At 31.3% G+C, this 21,059-nt stretch overlaps 1 protein-coding gene across 1 annotated transcript in view; it reads left to right on the top strand.

The window, feature by feature from the left end:
• Positions 1 to 21,059, top strand: part of LOC129216849 (uncharacterized) — an 89,082-nt gene that overhangs the window by 22,069 nt on the left and 45,954 nt on the right. The window contains exons 4-10 of the mRNA XM_054851061.1: positions 4,521 to 4,630; positions 4,715 to 4,758; positions 6,688 to 6,736; positions 9,693 to 9,757; positions 16,528 to 16,555; positions 17,969 to 18,040; positions 20,090 to 20,166. Coding sequence (XP_054707036.1) covers positions 4,521 to 4,630; positions 4,715 to 4,758; positions 6,688 to 6,736; positions 9,693 to 9,757; positions 16,528 to 16,555; positions 17,969 to 18,040; positions 20,090 to 20,166 — 445 coding nt within the window. The remainder of the gene's footprint in view (positions 1 to 4,520; positions 4,631 to 4,714; positions 4,759 to 6,687; positions 6,737 to 9,692; positions 9,758 to 16,527; positions 16,556 to 17,968; positions 18,041 to 20,089; positions 20,167 to 21,059) is intronic.

Genomic DNA, 21,059 nt, shown 5'->3' with positions numbered 1-21,059 from the left:
GCGGTAACATAATTACTTTTTCTAGATCAGCAGAAACGTACAAGGTCTCGGCGGAAGTAGTTTGGCTGTCGGCGCGATATTTTTCTCGCGCTGCTGTTGCTTTCTCAATATGTTTTTTCCATTCAATACAAGAAGTACAGTCACTTGACAAAGAATCCTCTGTATGCAGAGGGTCATGTAGCTTAAAAATTTCGCAATGATCGCACTCTTCATGACCAAGTTTGGTAAACGAAATATTCAAAGCTTTGACACATTTTCGGTACAAATCATACGAACACGTAATATTTGGATACTTTTCAACAAAATCCGCATGCATATCAGTGACCGTTACGTCGTTTGGCAAATATCTTTTGTTCGGAGCGTGCTCCCTACGGTAATGAGACACGCTAGGCGAAAAAGATTCTATGTGTTTATTTATAAGATCTCTGGTTGTTTTGTCTCTTTCATACCGACCTCTTTTATCAGCAGTCACATAGTTACCAAAAACTTTATCGCCGTTCAGGACCTTAACAATGATTCTATCGTTTTTAGCACTATAACCAAGAGTTGTAAGGAAGAATGTTTTACACACATGGCAAGCTTTTCCGTTTTCATCTTTTAACTCGTACGTAACAGATCTCTTGCGTTTATCAGCATTCTCGCCGCGCCTTCTTTTAACTACCGATTGTGTTACACACGACGAAACAAAAAGCTGCTGTTCATTCGGTTTCATAGCCCAATATTCAGAATTTAAGACGTATCTTCGATCATTGGAAATTTTTGAACCGCAAGCTTTAAAGGTGCAAGCGCAACTAGCTTTGAGTTGATGTTGTTTAACTTTCTTTGACCGTTGATCCTCTTTCCTGTCATTTACAGATTGGCTGTACATTTTTCTCTTTCTAGTGGCACCCCTCTTCGTCAAACTTTCGGCTACATCAGATTCCTTAACGCTCGGAGTACCGGTATTTGAAGTGGACTGTCCCAGTTCAGTGCTGCTGCTGCCGTTTGCCCTATTTTTCTTTGCTTCCGTTAATCGTATATAGTAATCAAACGGATCACAATCACTGGAATCCGAAGAATCAGTGCAAACAAAATTTGGATTTAGCATGGAGCGGTTTGAACTCGTATTAATGTGGGACGGGCCCGCTTTTGGTGAAGATGCACTGTTGTTGTCATCTTGATCCAATTTAACTGCCTCCCGCTCCTCTGGATCGGTTTCCATTGTGGCGGTCAATTTGTTATACCCTAACAGCCAAACAGACAGAAAACTCATTAAAAAGGTGACTCTTGTTAAAAGCCGTTGTCCCACCTAATTAGTCTACGTAATTAAAACTAGTAACTGCAATATTGCACTAATAAATACACAAACTTTAGTGTAAGTTTTTAGTGAATTACAGAATAAAAATAAACTTTTGTAGTCTCCAAGAGCACTTTTTTTTAGGTATGCACTATTGCTGCTGAACAATAATTCACTCGGGCACACTAGATAGGTCAAGATCACACGTCCACGTACTAAAATAAAATGAAGGTGTGCCACAGTCTACCTTGCAAAGTAAACATCACCAGCTGAAACTTCCGCGCATCGTGTCTCTGGTCCGTTCCTAAGCGTAAACACAGTAACTCCACCACGCGTGCGGAGTTGCGGCATTTATGCCTATGATTGGATTTGCGGCATTTATGCCGAGTACCGACTGCATTTTGGAGGAGTTGCAGCAAAACTGGCTATCGATTTAGGTGGGAAGGACGCTTCAACCGAATATATCCTTTCGTACACACATGCGTAATGGCCTATAGTACCCAAAAATCGCAATAACTCAAAATCGACAAAAAGTGGAGTTACGGCAACTATGCGTATGACGGCAGTATTCTTTTCAGTTATTGTTATCAGTCGGTTATTGTTATCAAATTATATTTGTCCGAAAGTGATCATATTAAGTGGCGCCTACTGTAATTGATTATCTAATGTCCCAAAATATTGATGAAAATTGTAAAAATGCCTTACTATTGAAGTATAGTAGTAAAACTTGATTCGTTATAGAAATAAAGGTAGGCATTTTCAAGAGCATTAAACTAGGAAAAAAGTCCTACTTTTGCAAATGCTGAAAAAAGAAATCCAGCAATAAGTTACCACCCCTAAGCTGGGGCTAAGGCAGAACCACATGCAAAAAACCAGACAGCCCGATTATCACATCCAGAGACTACAGTTTTGTTCTTATTTGAACACCTCAGTCCGGAATAGTGAATAACTGAGCTCGAAGCAGATGTCATCTCATTGAAGCTGTGAGAGCGCCAACAAACTGGTAGATAAAGGCAGGGGCCAATCCAGGATTTTTTTCTTGCTACCTATTTTTGTGAAAGTTTTTTTTATCAGCATTGTTTTTGTGAAATTTTAGACGCATCCTAATTTTTGTAAAAGAAGTAGTGGAAGAAGTGAAATGTTAGTTCGAAAAGTGTAAATGTCATCTAGTATTTTTAACAGGTTTCGTTTTCTTGGGGGGGGGGGGGAGGAGCTGAAAACCTAAGAAGTACGAAAAATACCATCGTAATTTCAGCTTAATGGTCTATGTACTGTGTACAATATAGGAAATTATGAGAAAAACGGTTCCTCAAAACAGATGTTTCAAGATTGCGATAATATTGCATAAATACACTTTGGTGTGAAACAGCTAAAAATGAGTTAAAATACTACAAAAAGGTTTCTATTTAAGCTATTGTTTATATAAACCTGCTTATAATTTTATTTTATGAGTATATTTTGTTTTAAATAGAGAAACAAATTTCATATTTTAAAATGCGAATTTTTGTGAAATTTTCCATGTTTTTGTGAAGCTACTGATTTTATTACTTGATTTTTGTGAAAGTACCGATTTCAAAATAAGATTTTTGTGAAGGTACCGAAAAACGGTAGCGAAATCAGCCTGTATTGGGCCCTGAAAGAGAATTTAGCTCACCAGAGGATAGGAGATGATTGAATAGTATTTTCTTTTTCATTAGCAACAACAGAGTTTTAATTTGTTCTTAGAGTATTTCAGAAGGCTAAACTGGGTATGTTGTCAAAAGGCAATGTGATGCATTTAAGGGTTGTAAATAAGTGGTCGTTAGTTGCGTTTTGCGTCCAGAAATTTTTATTTGATGCTTAGATTTCCATCTCTAGGTGACTAATTTGATACTTCAAGTTTCGGATCACATTAAAGCTTTTTTCTCATAACATCAGAGTCTCATAACTCGGGTCAGTCATTAAGAACAGTGACGGACCCCAAGGATTAATTTGTAAAGATGAGTTTTAATTGCAATCAATTTAATCATTAAAAAGTCAATATCTGTTTTGTGTTTTACAGATTATTTTAAATGCATTATCAGCTGTGTAGTATGCTTTGAGTTAAAACTGCTGAAAAGCATAATTGAAACTTACATTTTCACATGATTTTTTTTTTTTTTTTTTGGAGTTATGATTAGTCATGGCAGGTTTGATTCATGGTGGGTTTTTTGGTGTTCAAACCACCTCCAAAATTTTAAATTACGGTACTAAAATATACTTTACATTTTTATTTTTTTTTTGTTGAGAAACTTATTGTTACTGTTTAAAAAATGAAATTTTTTTTCGACGAATTGTACAAATTTAGTGCTTTATCCGCAGTCTTGATTTATTTTTGTGTAGTAATTCTGAACATGATTTCTTACAAAAAAAAAAAAAAAAAAATTACAGCATTTTCCTTCAGATCTTAAATACCAGATGCTAGCAAAAACATCAATATTCTTTAAATTTTATGGTGCCAAACTCTGTATTTTAAATATTTTTTTGCTGTGAGAAAATCTGAATTTACAAAGTATTACTTTGAATGCGCATGCATGAGTACATGCATCTTTTTTTTTTTTTCTTCTTTTGAGTTACTATTTCAAAGACATCGAATATTTAACAGGGGTTAAGTATGTACTCTGTGCTGCACACATCAGATTTTACAGAATACTAGCGGTACCCGCACAACTTTGCCCTTAGTAAAAAATTAAAAGGTCATTTGGTTTGCATGTACGTTTAAATAATGGGAGATGAATTTCTTGGCAATATGCTATGTTCATTTGCTCGTCCATGTTATGGTAGTTCACTCGGTGTCGAGGAATTAAATCCACCAATGGCGGTAAAAATAGAACAAAATCAAATTTTCCAAAAATTGCTTTGAGGTGCTCAGCCCTATGCTAAGAACTAATTTTGTATCAAATTTTGTGAAAATTGGCCAAACGGTCCAGGCTCTGTGGTTGTAACAGACCTCCAGAGATTCAGACTTAAGGACTTTTATATTAGTAGAACTTTCAGCTTTATTTTTAGTAAAGATACAAATAAAATCAAATGTTATCGATCGTACTATAGATTTCATGAGAAATGTGTCGTTAAAACCCTCCCCGAAAGGAAAGTCTAGTTACGACCCTTCGATGAATGTGCAAAGTTTGGAGGCAATTGAATCGTAAATGATGGAGATACTAGGCGAAAATCTTGGGTTGGCCTAGTTAATGCAGTTCATGAAGTGAACCATTTTGTTTTCCAGGATCTTTTTTCCCGTGTTGGTGGAAATTCAGGATGCGGTTATCGGGAAGAAGAGCGGAATGCGGTGTGAAATAGTGGAGAATCTTCTGACATTCTTCATGGCGCCTAAGAGTGAGATTCGATTTATTCAGTACAAATTGGCCGATTTTTTTCTAACTCATTTTTATGTGTATTTAATCTTGACTGTCTTTCTAGGAATTGCTTCCGAGGAGGTGCCGGAATATCACGAGAATTTAGCGGTGAGTTTAATTTTTCTTTTTGAGGAATGGGGTGTGAAAAGTAATACAGTAAAACCCCTCCTAATGGACACCCCTCTTATGCGGACAATTGTTACTTTCCCGGTTCCAATGCAAATAACATTATTAAACCCCTGTCCTACAGACACCTTTCTATTGCGGACAAAAAAATTTGTCCCGTTAGTGTCCGCATTAGAAGGATTTTACTGTATTTCGTTTTGTCTTGTTCTTGATGTTGGTTTTTGTGTAAAGATAAAAATATAGTTTTTTCACAAGGGGAGGTGGGATGGCGGATGAACTGATGACGTATGTGCTGGTCAAAATGAGACAACACTATGAAACAATTCTAGAAGGATGAAAAATGTTTTGAATTCTCAACATTCATGATGTTTGAGGCAGTTTAAGGGTAGAATTTTCTTTTTTACGGTTTTTAAGACTTTCTTTCGTGTAGTCCTTAGAAATCCTTAGAAAGTCCTTATTTTTAATTTCCATTTTTATGACCATAAAAACCTTGCTGAAAAATAGTGAGGCTTTAATAATGCATGAATCTCTTGAGCCTCCCCATCATTGTTTCTTTCTGCATCAGAATTGCCAAGTCTCCCAATTTTGGTGAGAGACTCCAAATCTATTGCTGTTCTGCTTTGTAGTTTATTTCTCTCAATTTTTTTCTATTATTCTTGATAACAGTTTTTAAAAATTTTGCTTGTTTTGATAGTTGAGTAAAGTTGTTGAGTCGCAAATCTTATTGCTTCCTAATTGCTTGTTGCAATTTGTTACTATGTGAGCTGATAAGATTTAGTCTCCCAATTGCTGTAGAAATCAAAATTCATATCACTCTAGATTCCCCTTCAAATTTCCACTGAATGGCAGCAAGTTCCGGTGTATTAAAGGAATCGATGATCATTTTTAAAGCCACCATATTTTCTAAACTGATTCTCAATTGCTATTTAGACCTGCAAGTGGTAGAAACGGTGCTGAAATGAACTACTAATGACTTGAAAAGCAGTTTTGAATGATTTAAGCATATGTTTTGCTAGAAATCACTTTTCGTACTAATATTTTTCTTTTGCACACAGCTTAGTTCGATTCATTAGAACTTTAGCAGCTTCTATTTCCTCATAATCATGCTTATATTTAAGTAATTGACATCGTTTCAAACTATTTTCTATTCAATTGCTCACATTTCATCATGGTGCCAAAAGATTTCTTGAATTGTAAAAGGGAATGTTTAAAAAAAGAATAAAAAGTAACAAATTTCAATATCTGGCTAATTTTAAAGGAATATAAATTAAAGCTGAGATTCATTTCAACCTATCTTTAGCAAAGCATTTTTTTTTAAATATTTTTGTATCGCTAGAAACTTTCAAAGCTATGTGTGTGTGTGTGATGTGTGTGTGTTGTGTGTGTGTGTGTGTGTGTGAACCACTCATACCTTTACTCTATTTAAATCTTCGGGAACTAACAGAAAAGTCCTTTCTGATGCAGGAAACAAAACGCTGAATGGCCTGAAAATTAAGTTAGCACTAAGATAAAAGTTTTTTCCTCTTATTCTTTCTATTAATTTCCCAAATACAATTTCAATTATTGCAGTAATTTGATTAAAAATACCTATATTAATTTAAATGTATACGTTTTTGTGTTATACATTGTGTGATAAATTCTTACATATATATCTTTGTTATTTTCCCCACTATACCCCCCCCCCCTGTAAATATTTCAAATATAGAAAAGATTGTGAGTAAAATCTCCCATTTTCCACTTACACATTGACAGTATGCACATAATTTGCTGTATACTCTCATATTTTCTTATTTTCTGTATGCATGGATGGGGAAAATATTTAAAAATAGATATGAATATCTTTTCATTATTATTTATTTTTTATTATTATTGTTATTTTCTAAACATTTCTTTTTCTTCCCCTATGCTCAGGAACCATCATATGCTGAGCTTGACAGATTGAAACAGCACATTTTAAAAGGTAGTGAGTGCCCTGGTGCATTTTTCTTGAAACATAAATTTTCCTCTGCTTCAGTGGAAAAAATACATTTATACTTATTTATTTCTAGTTTGTGGCAACAGCATTTAATTTTCAGGAGTTGCCATGGTAACTTATACTTATTTATTTCTAGTTTGTGGCAACAGCATTTAATTTTCAGGAGTTGCCATGGTAACATCCTATTTTTGAACATTCTAAACTCAGCTTAATTCAGTTGTATTTTATCCACTCATTTACTGCTTTGCATTGAATTTAATGTTACTTAAGAATTTATTGATAAAAATATAATAAGTTATCTTTTTTATTATAATTTCTGCTTAAGGCATTGGAGAGTTAAAACTTTGTAAGTAATCTTCTGTCAATATATTCTATGTAACATTTATTCTTCATTTTCAAGAAATTATTTATTTATTTATTATTATTATTCTTATTATGTAATTTATGCTCTCTTGCAATGAAAAAAAAAAAACTTTTGTTTAAAAAAAAATTGTGTCACTGTTTTTTTTTTTTTTCTCTGAGAAATGTCTTTATTTTTTTTATTTTTTTATTTTTTGAAGCTTTTGTTATGTTAATGCAATATATTGAAGATTTCTTAAAACTGTTTGTAACCAAAACCAATTGTTACTTGTTTCAAAATTGGATAGCATCATCACAATGATTCTTGATATTTTCTTACGTACAAATTTATCTTTGTGTAGCTGTTATTTATTATTGTTTTTTTTTTTAAACTCATTTAATGCATGGTAGAAATTACGGTAACCGGGTCGCGGCGATAAATGTTTTATTCTGGCAACCCGCTACCTCAGTTGGCGACACAGCAATTTTAGCAACCCTACAACAAAGCTGATTCGCTATTCGTTTGGCCAATCGACGATACACAAAACTGTTATTGATTTGTCTCTTTTTTTTTTTAATTCCATAGAATTAAGTTTTTAAATTTCTGAAAGTTGATTTTTTTTTTTTCTGAAAATTGGCAACGTAAACTGTAGTATTTCAATTTTTAGATCATCGAAATATTTTATCAAATTTTACATTGTGGAATGTTTTTCACTCTTAACTATTTCAAGTTGTTGATTTGAAAATTAGTCATTAATATCTTTCAGATACTTTTTTTTTTTTAGATTTGGCTCGCCGTAAGTACTTTCCTTCATGTTTTATTGTTCCATCTTGAATTTTAAATTTATTCATTATTGTAATTATTCAGTAAGGGTAGAAGTAAAATTTGCAATTATGATAACGTTCTCTGACTGGATCTTTTCGTTCGGTTTCATTTAACTAATAGATTATTTTCGCTTTACTGTTACACTTTAACTGTACTAACTTAATGGCGTTTTCTGTTTACTTCACGATTTATTTCGTACTTAATTTTCGTTTTCGATCCAATTTTTAATGGTTGTTAAATTTTGTTAGAATTTCTCACATTTTTTTTGTTACTTAGAATTTCTTTCAATGTGTTTTGGTAGAGTAATTTAAATTTTAATGGAATTGTTGAATCATTTAAATAGAATGTTATTTTACATTTTAATGGAGCTTTAACGTCATTTTGTAGTATTTTCAATTTATTTAGCAATTTGTTTGAATTTTAACATAATGTTAATGTTACATAATGTTTATTTTCCTTTTTGCTCATTTCGCTAATTGCTAGTTGTGTATTTTGTTCGAATAAAATGTGCATGCTAACCAAAAACAACTTAAGTTAATTTTTTTGCATTAAATGTTTTTGAAAATTATCAATTATCTGTTTCCAATATCCAATCCCCCCCCCCCCCTTTTTTTTCTTTCAAGTATTTAATTGTTTTCTCTCTTAAAAAAATGCTCTATGACTTCCTAAATTATTTTAATAATATGTTTCTTTGCATATTTGCATATTTTGTTACATTATCATCATTTAAAAGAGAAAAAGAATTTTAATATTTTTTTTTCTTTGCGGTTACGATAAGAGAAAGAAAAAGTTAACAGACTCTTTGTTACCAAGGTGATAGTTTGAGTCATCCGGAGCTCCTCCCATTTTCTTTGGGTTTATTCTTATTGGTGGATTTCCTTTGTTTACATTAAAATACTTTGTTTACATTGAGTCGTAGGTGCCAAATTTGGCTGTTTTTGAAAAAAACCGCCAATGCGACCCGGTGTTACCGTAATTCTACCTAATGCATTTTCTTCCTTTTTAAAAAAATTTTTATTTTAATGTACATTTTTTAAAAACTTGGTTACATTTGAGAGTAGTACTACCTGGATTTGAACTGTTTTTAAATTTAGTAATGCTTGTTGTAAGTTTGATCTTTTTTTTTTTTTTTTTAAATTTTTATTTAGAGGAGGTAAAATTATCATTTATTTTAAAAGATGTGGAAAATGTCTGCTTGTTTTTTTTTTTTTTCAACTGTCTTTTTTTCTTTTAACGATTTATCTTCCTTCTTCTCTTTCTCTTTCTTAAAGCCTGTTCTCAACCTACAGAGAAATTTTGGCTTATTACATGAAAACTGCTCATATTTGTGCTACAAGAAATCAGGTCTGTTGGTCATGCCACCTTAATCACATCTGAAAAAGTAGTTTCGTATAACAAAGGGAAAAAAAATGTTCCAAACTACTTACATAGCTTAATATTCAATATAAACTCAAATTCTGAGATGAAAGAAAATTAAAAAAGAAAAAAAAAAGCTATTTTTGTCCTGAATGAAATTTTTTTTTTTTATGTGAATTTAAAAAAAAAAAAAAAAAAAGCTCAAAAAGTTGTCTGTTGTGTTTAATCAAATTGTAACAATGGAATTTATCGGAGTTTTTTTTTTTTTTTTTTTTGGTAATTTTGGAATTTTTTCCGGTTTATTGATAGGTTTAGATGACATAACCTTTAAAGATAAGGAAAATGGCATACTGCAAAAATCAGAATCAGTATTTTTGCATGTGTTAAAGCTATTGTTTTTTAACAAATTATTTTTTTAAGGTCCGGAACCAATCGTTGTGTTAGAAAGATTGCAAGGAAGTGAAATCGATGAAATGGCCCAAAATGTAAGTGTTTTAGAACTTTCAGTTAATTCTATAGAATTGTGCAATTTATTTATTTTTATCTACGGTTTGACTAGTTAAAAAAATCAGTAGTGCAGTGATGAATTGGTCCCTGCAGAGTCCGAAACTACTTTGATATACCCCCCCCCCCCCAAATCGGAAATTTGGCAACTTTTTTTTCTCGCCAAGCAAAATACCTGTTTTTGGCACCTTTTTTTTTCTTCTCCTTCAGATCCCTAGATTTGCAGCCTTCAACAATCCAACCTCCGTCAAAAAATCAATTAACATCTGCATATTCTGAGCCAAATGATGCACCAAATAAACAATTAACAATACTTGGCCTTCCAACTGTCGGCCTACCCGACGAAAATAAAGAACAACTATCAATTTTCCCGACTCAAAATTCCCTGAAACTTTTCAACAACACTATATACCGTAGGCATATTGAAAGCTAAAAGATATAAAATAATTAATAGAAAAAAAATTATAATTGGAAAATGCAGCAAGTCAGAAATCTGCTTGATCACTTCACAAAGAAATGGCGAATGAATGAAATGGCGCTAAAACATATATGAAATCCAAAAATTGTTGCCGCAAAATTAAAAAAAAAAACTCAAAAAATGTTACAAAATACAAGAAAATACTAAATTTAAAAACCTAAAAGCTGAAAAAACCTAAATTGGCAACACAAAAATAAGAAACAGCAACTCTAAGAAGTCCGTAGGGAGTGCCAGATTTGGCGCGTAATTTTTTTTTTGGGGGGGGGGGGGTATATCAAAGTTATACCCAGAGTCCAATACATATTAACGTACAGGGGCAGCAAATAGGGGGGAGGGCGAGAGGGGGTTGTTGCACCTTGAAATTTTTCACTTAGAATAATAAAAAATGGGTAAATTCAATTTAGATAACTTAGAAAATCATTTGCCTGCATTTTCAGAACAGAAAAAACTGATGGAGGATCATTGCTTTAACTGAAGAAGTAATTTCTGGGGGGGGGGGGGGGTAAATGTTTCAAAATTGTGTATTCTTGTGTTATGAATGTGCATCTTGTATGAGATGCCCATACAGTGTTGAGACTGCGCAATTTTTACACGTAAATTCCATTTCAATTTACATAAATTTTTATGCTCATATCTTAATGTTTAGCTAGTAAGTGTTCATCGATTCCTTGTACTAGAAACACATTTTAGAAATTCAATGTATTATATGCTTTCATAGAAGCTTTTCATAAAGATATGCTATTTTGGAAAAAAAAAACCCATCCCACGTCAAAAAAATACTTTTACATCAAACAGATATATCTTGAGGATCTTCACTTGACAATCTCTGAGTGACACAAGATGGTATTTAAGGGTTAAATCTATAAAAAAAAAATAAATAAATAAATAAACTGGAAGGATTGCCAGAAAGCGACCTTTTCAATGGTAGAAAATTTGATGTCATTTTAATATGTATGACTTTGTTTGAATTTTTGTTTACTTTATTTATACTGTGGAGTGTTTCTTGAACAAAGCTACACTCTAATTTACAAATTTCAATTCTCTAATCTTAATTCTTGGATTGACAGTTGAAATTCTTAGTAATTTTCGCACTAATACATACTTGAACCAAGTGTGAAACTTAGTGACAGAGATTTCCATAACAGGTTTTACAGTATGCCAATGTAGAAGAGGTGACAAAACCCACATGAAGTTGCACTCAAAATATTAAATAAATATTTGAATAAAATGATCAATTTTGTTTCTCAAGAAATTGAAGATTTGATGAGATATATTTATCATTGGTCTTAAGTTCAATATTACGTAGGTCGGTTATAGAAAACGAAAAAGGAAATATTACACTTATAAGTGAAATTTATAGATTGAGGGACGAGGAATTGTTTTGTTGATTCTGGATATACCTTTAATGACGCAAAATAAATACTAGCTCAATTAAAAAAGTTTTCTTTGTTGCTTTAAAGAGAGAATTTGAAGGAAATGTATTTTTAACATAACTTTTTTGTTCCATTGTTTTTTGACTGTTTGAATCAGGTCAGTCATTTGAATGGTGATTTATGTGTCTTAGGAGGTTAGAAACTTACCTTCAAAGTGCAATGAGGCAAGCAAGACCTTCATATTTAGCTATACTGGCAATAAAGCAAAACACTGGATATTGATTAAATATAGTTACAAAATTTTCTGTTCTTCTTGACTCCAAAAAGTTTAACTTATAGCTTTGGTCGCAAAAAATTTTAATTGTTCTTAACAAACCTAATTATTTTTAACATTAAAACTATTTTATTACCACTTCCTGTTATCTAATGTGCATTTTATACCATACTGAGGAAATTCATGTTCAAGAAACTCGACCACCCAAACGAAATGCTGAAATGGCCGCCCCTGTTGATGTATACCTGTTTATACGTTTTTTTCATGCAGTACCTTCAAAAACACATAAATGGTGCTTCACTGTATTTGCATTTGGGGGCATCCCTTCTTCTTGGCACCAATTTGTTCTTGTTTCTGCCAAAAACTTGATTGACATTGCCAAATGGTGCACTTCTTTGCTTTCACTAGTCGTTCTTTTCTGTGAACGCAGTATACTTTAGTTTATTGATTAAAATAAGAAGCAATTGCTTTTTCTGAAATGTAAAATATTTTTACTTCAGTGGTCTGAAATTTAAAACAAGGTTTTGTTTACTTTACGTTATTGGAAGGTAATGATAAAGCACCACATATATCCCAGGGTCTGATGTATCGAGGGGGTTTTGCTGTATTACCTTAACTTTGAATGATTTTAGTTTTTTCATAAAACATTTAATCTAATTTCGAAATGCTCAATCATTAACAAAGTGAAATGATATTGACCTAATTCTCTAACTATGAAAAATATGTGTTGAATAGAAACTATGCTTTGCATCTCTCTGACCTAAGCAATTCAGAGATATTTGAATTAGAGGTTTGGATGTATTTTTGGGCACTGAAGCTTATTTCTATAGCCGTCCGTAGAATTTGAAATGCTGGGTATTATGTGGAAAAGAAATGAACTTTTATTGGTAACTCTAACTCAAAATGATTATTTCAATGCTAGAATTTTTACTCTCCTTCAATTTGCATATTTAAATTTCATTTAAAGGTTTTTATTCTACTAGGATCTTAAATTTAGCAATCGGAGATCAATCCATGTTTGAAACTACTATTACCATTCAACTTTTTTTAATCAAAAAGTTCCTACAAGTTTTATGATTGAACAAAATGTTTTTTGCTACCCCAAAGTATGGATTGCTAATCTCTATGCATGCAGTTTTGAAATTTTTATAATGTTTAAAATTATTTGACTTGTAAAAGTTACAATTATTTTGCTTGTAAAAGCTATTGTTTGATGCAGCTATTTTTTCTGCAGTAGTTAAATCTAAGTTCTAAACAATTAGTTTCTTTGATTCCAATCTATGCAGATGTTCCAAAATGTAATATATCTTTTCAAATTATAACTAAGTGTAATTTTTGCTTTTAGTAAATTGGAGAAAAGATAAAAAGAAAACATTTTTATTTGTAAATATTTTTAAAGATTTTTTTTACACACAGATGATAAAAAATTTAAAAAAAATAAAGTTTTACTCATAACAGTATCAAAAGTTGTTTATTCATGCTCTAAAGTTCAATATTTAAAACTTTGAAGGAGAAAATTCTAAATCTTATGAAGGATGCAAAAAGGTTGCATATTTTGCATCCTTTTAAACTAAAGAGGAGACTCTTTAATGTTTTACAAAAATATCTGTTTCAGAAATAAGAGTCCAAAAAGCCTTTGACACATTGAAAAAAATCATTGAAAATCAACACATTGTCATATGAATATGCTGTTTGGTATTTATACAAGAATAACCACAAACTCATCAAGATTTTGAATTGGTTGTAATTTGAGTGCAGTTTTTTTTTTTTTTTTAATGGTCACAGTTTTTTTGTGTGTCATGTCCTGGTATTGTAACACATGTAAAAGAAAAAAGCTTATCTTGTTTCCTTCAGGGGTCGAAGTGGTCCTATATATCCTATATTTCCTATATTTTCAAAAAAAATATGAAAATTGTCCTATATTTCCTATATTTTTGGAAAATGTCCTATATTTCCTATATTCCTGTTTTTTATCCAATTTATTTCTTTAAAACAACAGTAAATAAACTATCTGACTTTGGATATTTCGTCGAAAGTACGTGTGCAAACGAATTTCAAATTAAAAAACACAACTCACTAAATCCTGCAACAGGCATCTTCATTGGCCACAGCAATATGACGTCGCTGTAGTGGGTGGAGTTTCGAGAACGAATTCTGAAGTTAGTTTTAGAATTTTGCGTTTGGCAACAGCAGTTTGTTTTGTTTTCCAGCGTGGTTTTTTTTGGTTTTGTTTTCGTGGTTTTTTTTTTTTGGTTTTTGTTTTCGCGGGTATATTTTTGTGTTCAGTGCATTTTCTGACTGGAATGTTCTAATAGTCTTTTTGCAATCTTTTCTTTTTGTGGAATTTTATAGAACAAAATATCTGTATGTTTGCTACAAAGCATTGGTTATTTCCTGTTAGTTCTCAACACAAAGACGGTTTTTATTTATTTATATAAGCTATGTGTGTGACACTTCTATCCCTGCAAAAATTGTGAGTTGCTGTGTTAATTATCAATACATTTCACTTTGTTCTTTTTTTTTTTTTGTCTACAAAGTAAATTTTTTTTTCCAAAATTATTCTTTCAGCTACAGGAAAAACATTTCAGGTGTAAGTTATAATTTTGTTTAAAGGTTTTTTTTAAAACAAAATCATTGATAAGAATAAATAAATAATATGTATGTATTATTTCTTTTTTCATAACGAAACTATTCATATAATGTGTCCTATATTTGTCCTATATTTTTTGTGGAAAATGTCCTATATGTGACAAGTTGATCACTTCTACCCCTGTTTCCTTGCCATTTTAAAAAGACTGCATTCGTGTTACAACACAATTCCAAATCTAGATGAGTTTAATTATTGTTGTGCAAGGTCCACATTCATCCAACAATTGTTTGTCTGTGAAATTTTTACCGTATTACCCGGCACTATCCGGCATGCAGCAGAATTTGGGGGTCACCAGGTTTTCAACAACACTTGCCTGGTCCTTTCCGGCATGCCGGAAAAATCGAGGTTGGGAAGAAAAAAATTAATGCTATAAAAAATATATGTTCAGCTTAAAATAAATATAATTTAATTATCTTATTAGCACATTGGTAACTTAACACCGGACCAAAAAATATCTCATGTTCAGAGTAGTTTTTTATTTTACATTTTCCTCTGGTAAGAATCTCCTGCATAAATTATTTTTAAGATGGGGGGGGGGGGGTCTGAGAGTTTTTAGAATGTTTTGGCATATTATATGAAATGTTCCAAAGACGAATTTATATTACCTTTGAACATTATTGAGAATTTTTTTATTTTTATATAAAAGAGCCAAACCAATTTTTTTTTCCAACATAGCAGTAATCCCCCAAACCAGAATACCACTAAATTTGCGACATGTGTCGCAGAACAGATTCCAGAGCTGCAGAACGATTCTGTTCAAATGTGAGAGGAAAACTCAGACAAAATTTCTGTAGGAGTTCTACAGATTTCTGTGAAATTCCCGCAAAAACTGCCAAAACAGAATTTTGCACAAATTCTGCAAATTTATTTAAATTAGAAGGAAATCCAAAATTCTCGGAAATTACGATAATTCGGCGGAAAGCTCGCGAAAAATGTTGAAGTCAATAAGTCATCTGTCAGAACTATAGATTTACTTTGACCTTAAAGAAACCTGCAGAATTTGTGCAAAATTATAGTCGAAAGATATTTGTACAAAATCGGCTGTTTCTGCAGAAATTTCATTTTCTAAATCTGAAAAGATTATGATTTTTCTAGCACTTTTGGTTCCCCTTTTCCTTATTTTTCCCAATCGATCTTCATCCGCTTTGGAAACATGCCAACATTGAAGTGTGTCCATTGCCGAAAATTGCTTGTCTTGTTTGATATTTCAATCCTTTTGCATCCTGAAAATATTTCATTTATTTAGAAAGTTTTGAAGTGTTTTATTATGTGCACCCTAACTTTACTCGTTTTATTTATTATTTTTAGTAATTTATTTATTTTTTAACATTATTTTAATTGCTCCTTCATGCCATGTAAAATTGGCCAAAAAAACGTGGTTTGATACCTAGGTTCGGTTTTTATAAAACATTGTATCTTTGCTCTTTCTATGCATTTTAGAAATAATATAAAGTATAGTTGGAGAATCTCAATCAGTGAAAAGATTTTGATTTAGGGATCCCGATTTGTGAAAAAGGCCACGTCGGTTGCTTGTGTAAACAATGCTTGAAGTACTTGCAGAATAATTTTCATCAAATGATTTTACGATGCAGAACATCGACAAGTATTCTGCTTTGGGGCAGTAATCCTAAGCTGTCATTCTCTAAAGGTGTTTCATTTTCAAAGAGTATGCTCACTCATATGTATTCTAACATCATGTACTAGTTTTCATAGCGTTTCGTTCAGTTTTATCTGAGCCTGAATTGAGTCTCGAAAAGTGACATAGTAAGGGCTGAAAATTTGGAATGGTGATTCATTTATTATTTTTCCTTTCCTGCTTTACTGTTTGTATGCAATTTTTGCGAGGAAAAAAATAACAGCTTCTGATATATGCCCCTATATAATTTTCTTAATGTGCTTACATGTACTGTCATTTAAAAATCATTTATTGCTCAAAACATTTTCTACAGAATTCTAATGTATCCGTTTCTTCTTAGGTGCAGAGCCTGTCTAAAGAAAGCACAAGTAAGTTTTTTTTTTTTTTCAATTTTCCATTTGCCATGTTTAAGTTGTTACACAGTCATTCAGAGTGTGTAACTCTGTTCCACTCTATTTTTCTTTTTAACTGCCTCACTTCTATTTTAATAGCATTCTTAGCATAAAATTGTTGAGGAACTCCTGAAGTATTTAATGGATGGTTACCCATATGTATTTTAAATGAATGATTGACCTGGCTGAAAGTGTGAAATGAATTTATACTTAGTGATGCAACTTTGAATGACAAAAATTTAATATTTAAAATGAGCCGTGTTCGATATTGCCAAATTATTTGTGAAATAAAAATAGAAAATAACAACCATGTGCTGGCAGAGGGCATCTTTGGACTTTCTATTGTTTCTTTTGAAATCAAATAAAGTGAAAATTATATAGTGACTAGCCCAATTGCTTCAAAATTACTTTAAATAACTGTACTAAATTAATTTTTCTCAAATATATATTCCAACTGCAATTACTATAATGGTTCTATCCCCTCTTAAGAAAAATTGATTTGTATTCCCAAAAGTGCAGTTTTCGTCATGGTGTTTAAACCAGGGGTTCAGCGCAGACAGCCGCATAGAATTTTTTTAGAGGGGGGGGGTCTCATTTGAGGGAGGGGAGGGGGCTGATCCATAGAATTTAAGAAGGGTGAGCTGTTTCGCTTCCTGCGATGAGACAACCTAGTTTAAACATGACTGAATTATTATGGAAATGTAAATGGTTTAATTACTTGAGTGAAAATCCTCAGCAAGTTATCAACTCTTTTGAAAATTTTCAATAGCTCCCTTCTTTTTATGTAAAATATGGAGTTTACATATATGCTTATAAGATAACTTTGTTTTGATTGTAATGATTTTTTATTGAGTTAAAAAATTGCAGGTTATTTAGAAGTGAGCTTTTTTTTTTTTTTTTTTTGAAGTTGTACTTCTGTTTCTGTGCTACCCAATAGGAAACTTGCAAAAAAAGGGGGGAGGGGATAAATAAGAATTTTTGTTAGAAATTTGGAGTATCATCCAGATCAGAAAGAACAAAAGAGGAAGAGAATTACAACAATTAGTTTAACAAGTTTGTAATCTGTACAGGGAAATGTAGACTCTTATATCTGGATAATGCTTAGTATGTCCTATTTCTAATTCAGTCCTAGAATTAACCATACATTTTAAACTATATTTATTACATGTCATGGCCCTTTTCATGCATACTTATTGTTTTTTAACTGAATGTTTCATTTTCATGACCTCTGTTCTGTCTTGTTTTTGGAAATATATCATGCCCTTTTATTGTCCCCGACGCAATGTAACGAAGGGTAGCTGTACTTTATTTGTGTTTGATGATTGCTCTATTATGTAAATATTTTTCTAAATTTCTTTTGTTTGTGTTTTGCTTTAAACTCACGGTTAGGTGCTTTTAAGTATTGCAAGCCCCACTTCATTTTCGATGGCCCCGGCATCACTCTGAAGAAGCTGATGAAAGGTAACTATTTTAGAATACAGCGAAACCTCTCAAGAAGGGACACTACGGGGAATGGACATTTTGTTCCTTAATTACAGGTGTTCCTTCTTAGAGGTAGATTAATTAATGCATGCTGTGTATTAAACTCGGTACAATTTCGTAATAAACGTAAACTAATAACTTTTAAGATTAAGTACTGAAAGTATTTCATATTTTACGCTAAAATTCAGCTTTATTCAAATTGGAAAAAAAAATTAAAATGGAAATATTATGACGATTTTTGTAGCATCCAACTTTTGTAACCGATTCTTGTTAACTAACAATTTTGAATTAATGTGTCACATAGATTTGTTTGATGTCATGTAATTTACAATGTAATACAAAGCAAAAAAATTTCTATACAAAACTTGTCACTTCGATGCGCTATCCGTCAGAGCTGAGCCCATTATTGGGAATGATGCGAGGGAAAAGCATGAATGTAGTAGGTCTCAGCAATAATTTGAGAATACATATTTGTTTTGTTTTTTTGCATGTTATGGATCCCGAACTAAAAGGCAAATTTGCTTCAAACAAATTTTGAAGCAAAAAGCCATAAATGAAAAACAAGTATAGAAATTTTTATTTTTAAATTTATTTTTTGAGCAATTCCAAACTTTTAACGTTAACAACAACATGAAAAATTATTTTATGGCACCAAAAAATACCTCAGATTTTGAATATGTTCTCAATAATTGGTCTCGAGAAATAAAAAAAAAGGAAATAAAAAAAATCAATGTATTATATCTTGTAAACTTTACATTGACATAAGCCTAAGATAAATTTGATTGAATCGAAATGAATGCAAAGCGCAAATGTATTTGCTTACAAAAACAACAAAAATTCTGTTTTTTTTTTTTTTTTTTTTTTTTTTTAAATTTTTTTTTGTTTAAATGCTATTTATAAAAATAACTATTTTATTTTTGAAAAGTCATGAACATTTTATGAATTAATTGTTAATATAATACAATAAATTAATAATCTTTCAATATTCACATTTGTGCCTAATTTATAAAAATAGATAATTTACAAAAGATATATACATAATCAAATAAATTACTTTCTGTGAAAGTTAGAATGATTAGTTATAAATGACTAAGAATAAAATCTTGTAAATGAATTTTCTCTTAATTATATCTTTGTGTGATAAATAAAAGTAAAATTAAACCCATGTATTGTAAAGCCTACGTAGTATCTACCAGTATCTACAAATGAAGCATAAGTTAGGTGTACATTATACAACTTTAAAAATAAAAAAATTGACACTTTATTTAAAGGTTAAAAAAAAAAAAAAAAGAAGTTACAGATGGTGTAAAAATTTTCCTAATGTATCAGTGAGAACACTTATGCAAATAGCACAAATATACTTTAAGAAAATAAATATATTTTTCATTGCAGACAAAATTTTCCTGGTTTAATGGAATACAATTTCTTTATTAAAAAATCATTTTAACTAAAAACCTCAAAAAAAAAAAAAAAAAAAAAAAAGGCAAGATTTGGTTGAATTTTCGGAAGTGGCCAATTTTCTCAAAAGTACATAGTTGCTAATAAGCTTATCTAGTCACCTTGGTGGCTAGTTATTATATTAGAATGTGAGTTGATAATTTTACTACGTTTAACAAATTGTACGAAATTACTGAAAAATAGCTGCATAAAATATAACATTGGTGAAATTACCATACAGTAATTATGCAATTGCTGAGCTTGTTTTAGAGAACAAGTTTTCTCTAACTATGTTGCTATTGAAAAGATTTTACTGCTTTTAGTTTTGGCGCTCTAATTCAGAATCATAGCAATAAGATTTTTCTAACTCTTTTTTTTTTTAAACTGGTTCTCCTTTTTTTTTGCTGAAATTTTCTCTTTTGTTTTCTTTATTATCATTATTATTATAAGAACTATTTTTGATTTGAATATTTTGGTAATAGCTGCCACAGACCACTGACATAATATTATAATATTTTTCAATATTTTCTGATAACAAGGACATGTATTATTGTAATGTTTAATAAAATGTTTTACTTTTTTCTTTTTAAGTTCGTCGCAGTGTGTTCAGAGCTCGTAAAGAAGTTATCAGTCTCTTGCATGTCATTTTATATGGACGAACCGAAGATGTAAGTACTACACCATTTTCAAATAAAATAAACAACACCAAATTTCTTAATGTCTACACCACTTAATGGTTCTATTGTTTATATCGCCACTTAATTTCTGTGCTACTTAATGACCATCCCAGGGGTGAATAAGGCTCGGATAAAATAGCAAATTTGGCAAACGAATTATTTTGCTGTTCATTTCCCGCCAATCTCGATCCAGTTCAATCAGAGTTAATTTAAGCCAGCACCATTTGCCAAGTTAAGTCTTAATCTTACTAAAGATATATTTCAAGAACATTTTAATAAAATTAAATTTATTTTAAATATCTCTTGTTATTTTATTATGACAGACATGTAAATTTGGGAATTTTAAGATGCTCATACACAAAGTATGGCCTTGTTTTCTAACTGTTTTTATTTGTTTAAATAAGTAACTATTATTATGCAAGTGTTATAGTTGATTACAGGGTTTGTACAGGTCATGGAAATCCTGGAAAGTCATGGAAAAAAAATAAACAGATTTCAGACCTGGAAAAGTCATGAAAAATCAATATTTTCATATAAAGTCATGGAAATTTGTTTCAAGTCATGGAAAAATACCTTGGGCAGTAAGAAAGTAACAGAAGCTAAGAGGAGCTATATTGATGTGAAAGAGGAGCTATATTGATGTGAAAGCTATTTCCATTGGAAAACTGAACGATCCTATAAACAAATCTGAATTTTGGAATCCTATTGCATCCGCTTCTGTAACAGCTGTTCGCCTTGTTTTGTTATGTGATTTTACTGCTGGGACATCACTTATTTGGAATTCAGAATTATTTTCAGCGCTTCTTATATTTTCTATTTTTTAGAACTGGACTTGCATGTTCTAGATTTTCCCACACCGGCTCAAAAAGTAGAATTCAATTGCA

The sequence above is a fragment of the Uloborus diversus genome, chromosome 2 (assembly GCF_026930045.1).
Source record: "Uloborus diversus isolate 005 chromosome 2, Udiv.v.3.1, whole genome shotgun sequence".
Classification (NCBI taxonomy): domain Eukaryota; kingdom Metazoa; phylum Arthropoda; class Arachnida; order Araneae; family Uloboridae; genus Uloborus; species Uloborus diversus.
Note: the sequence above shows the minus strand (reverse complement) of the source record. Positions and strands in the feature narration are given on the sequence as shown.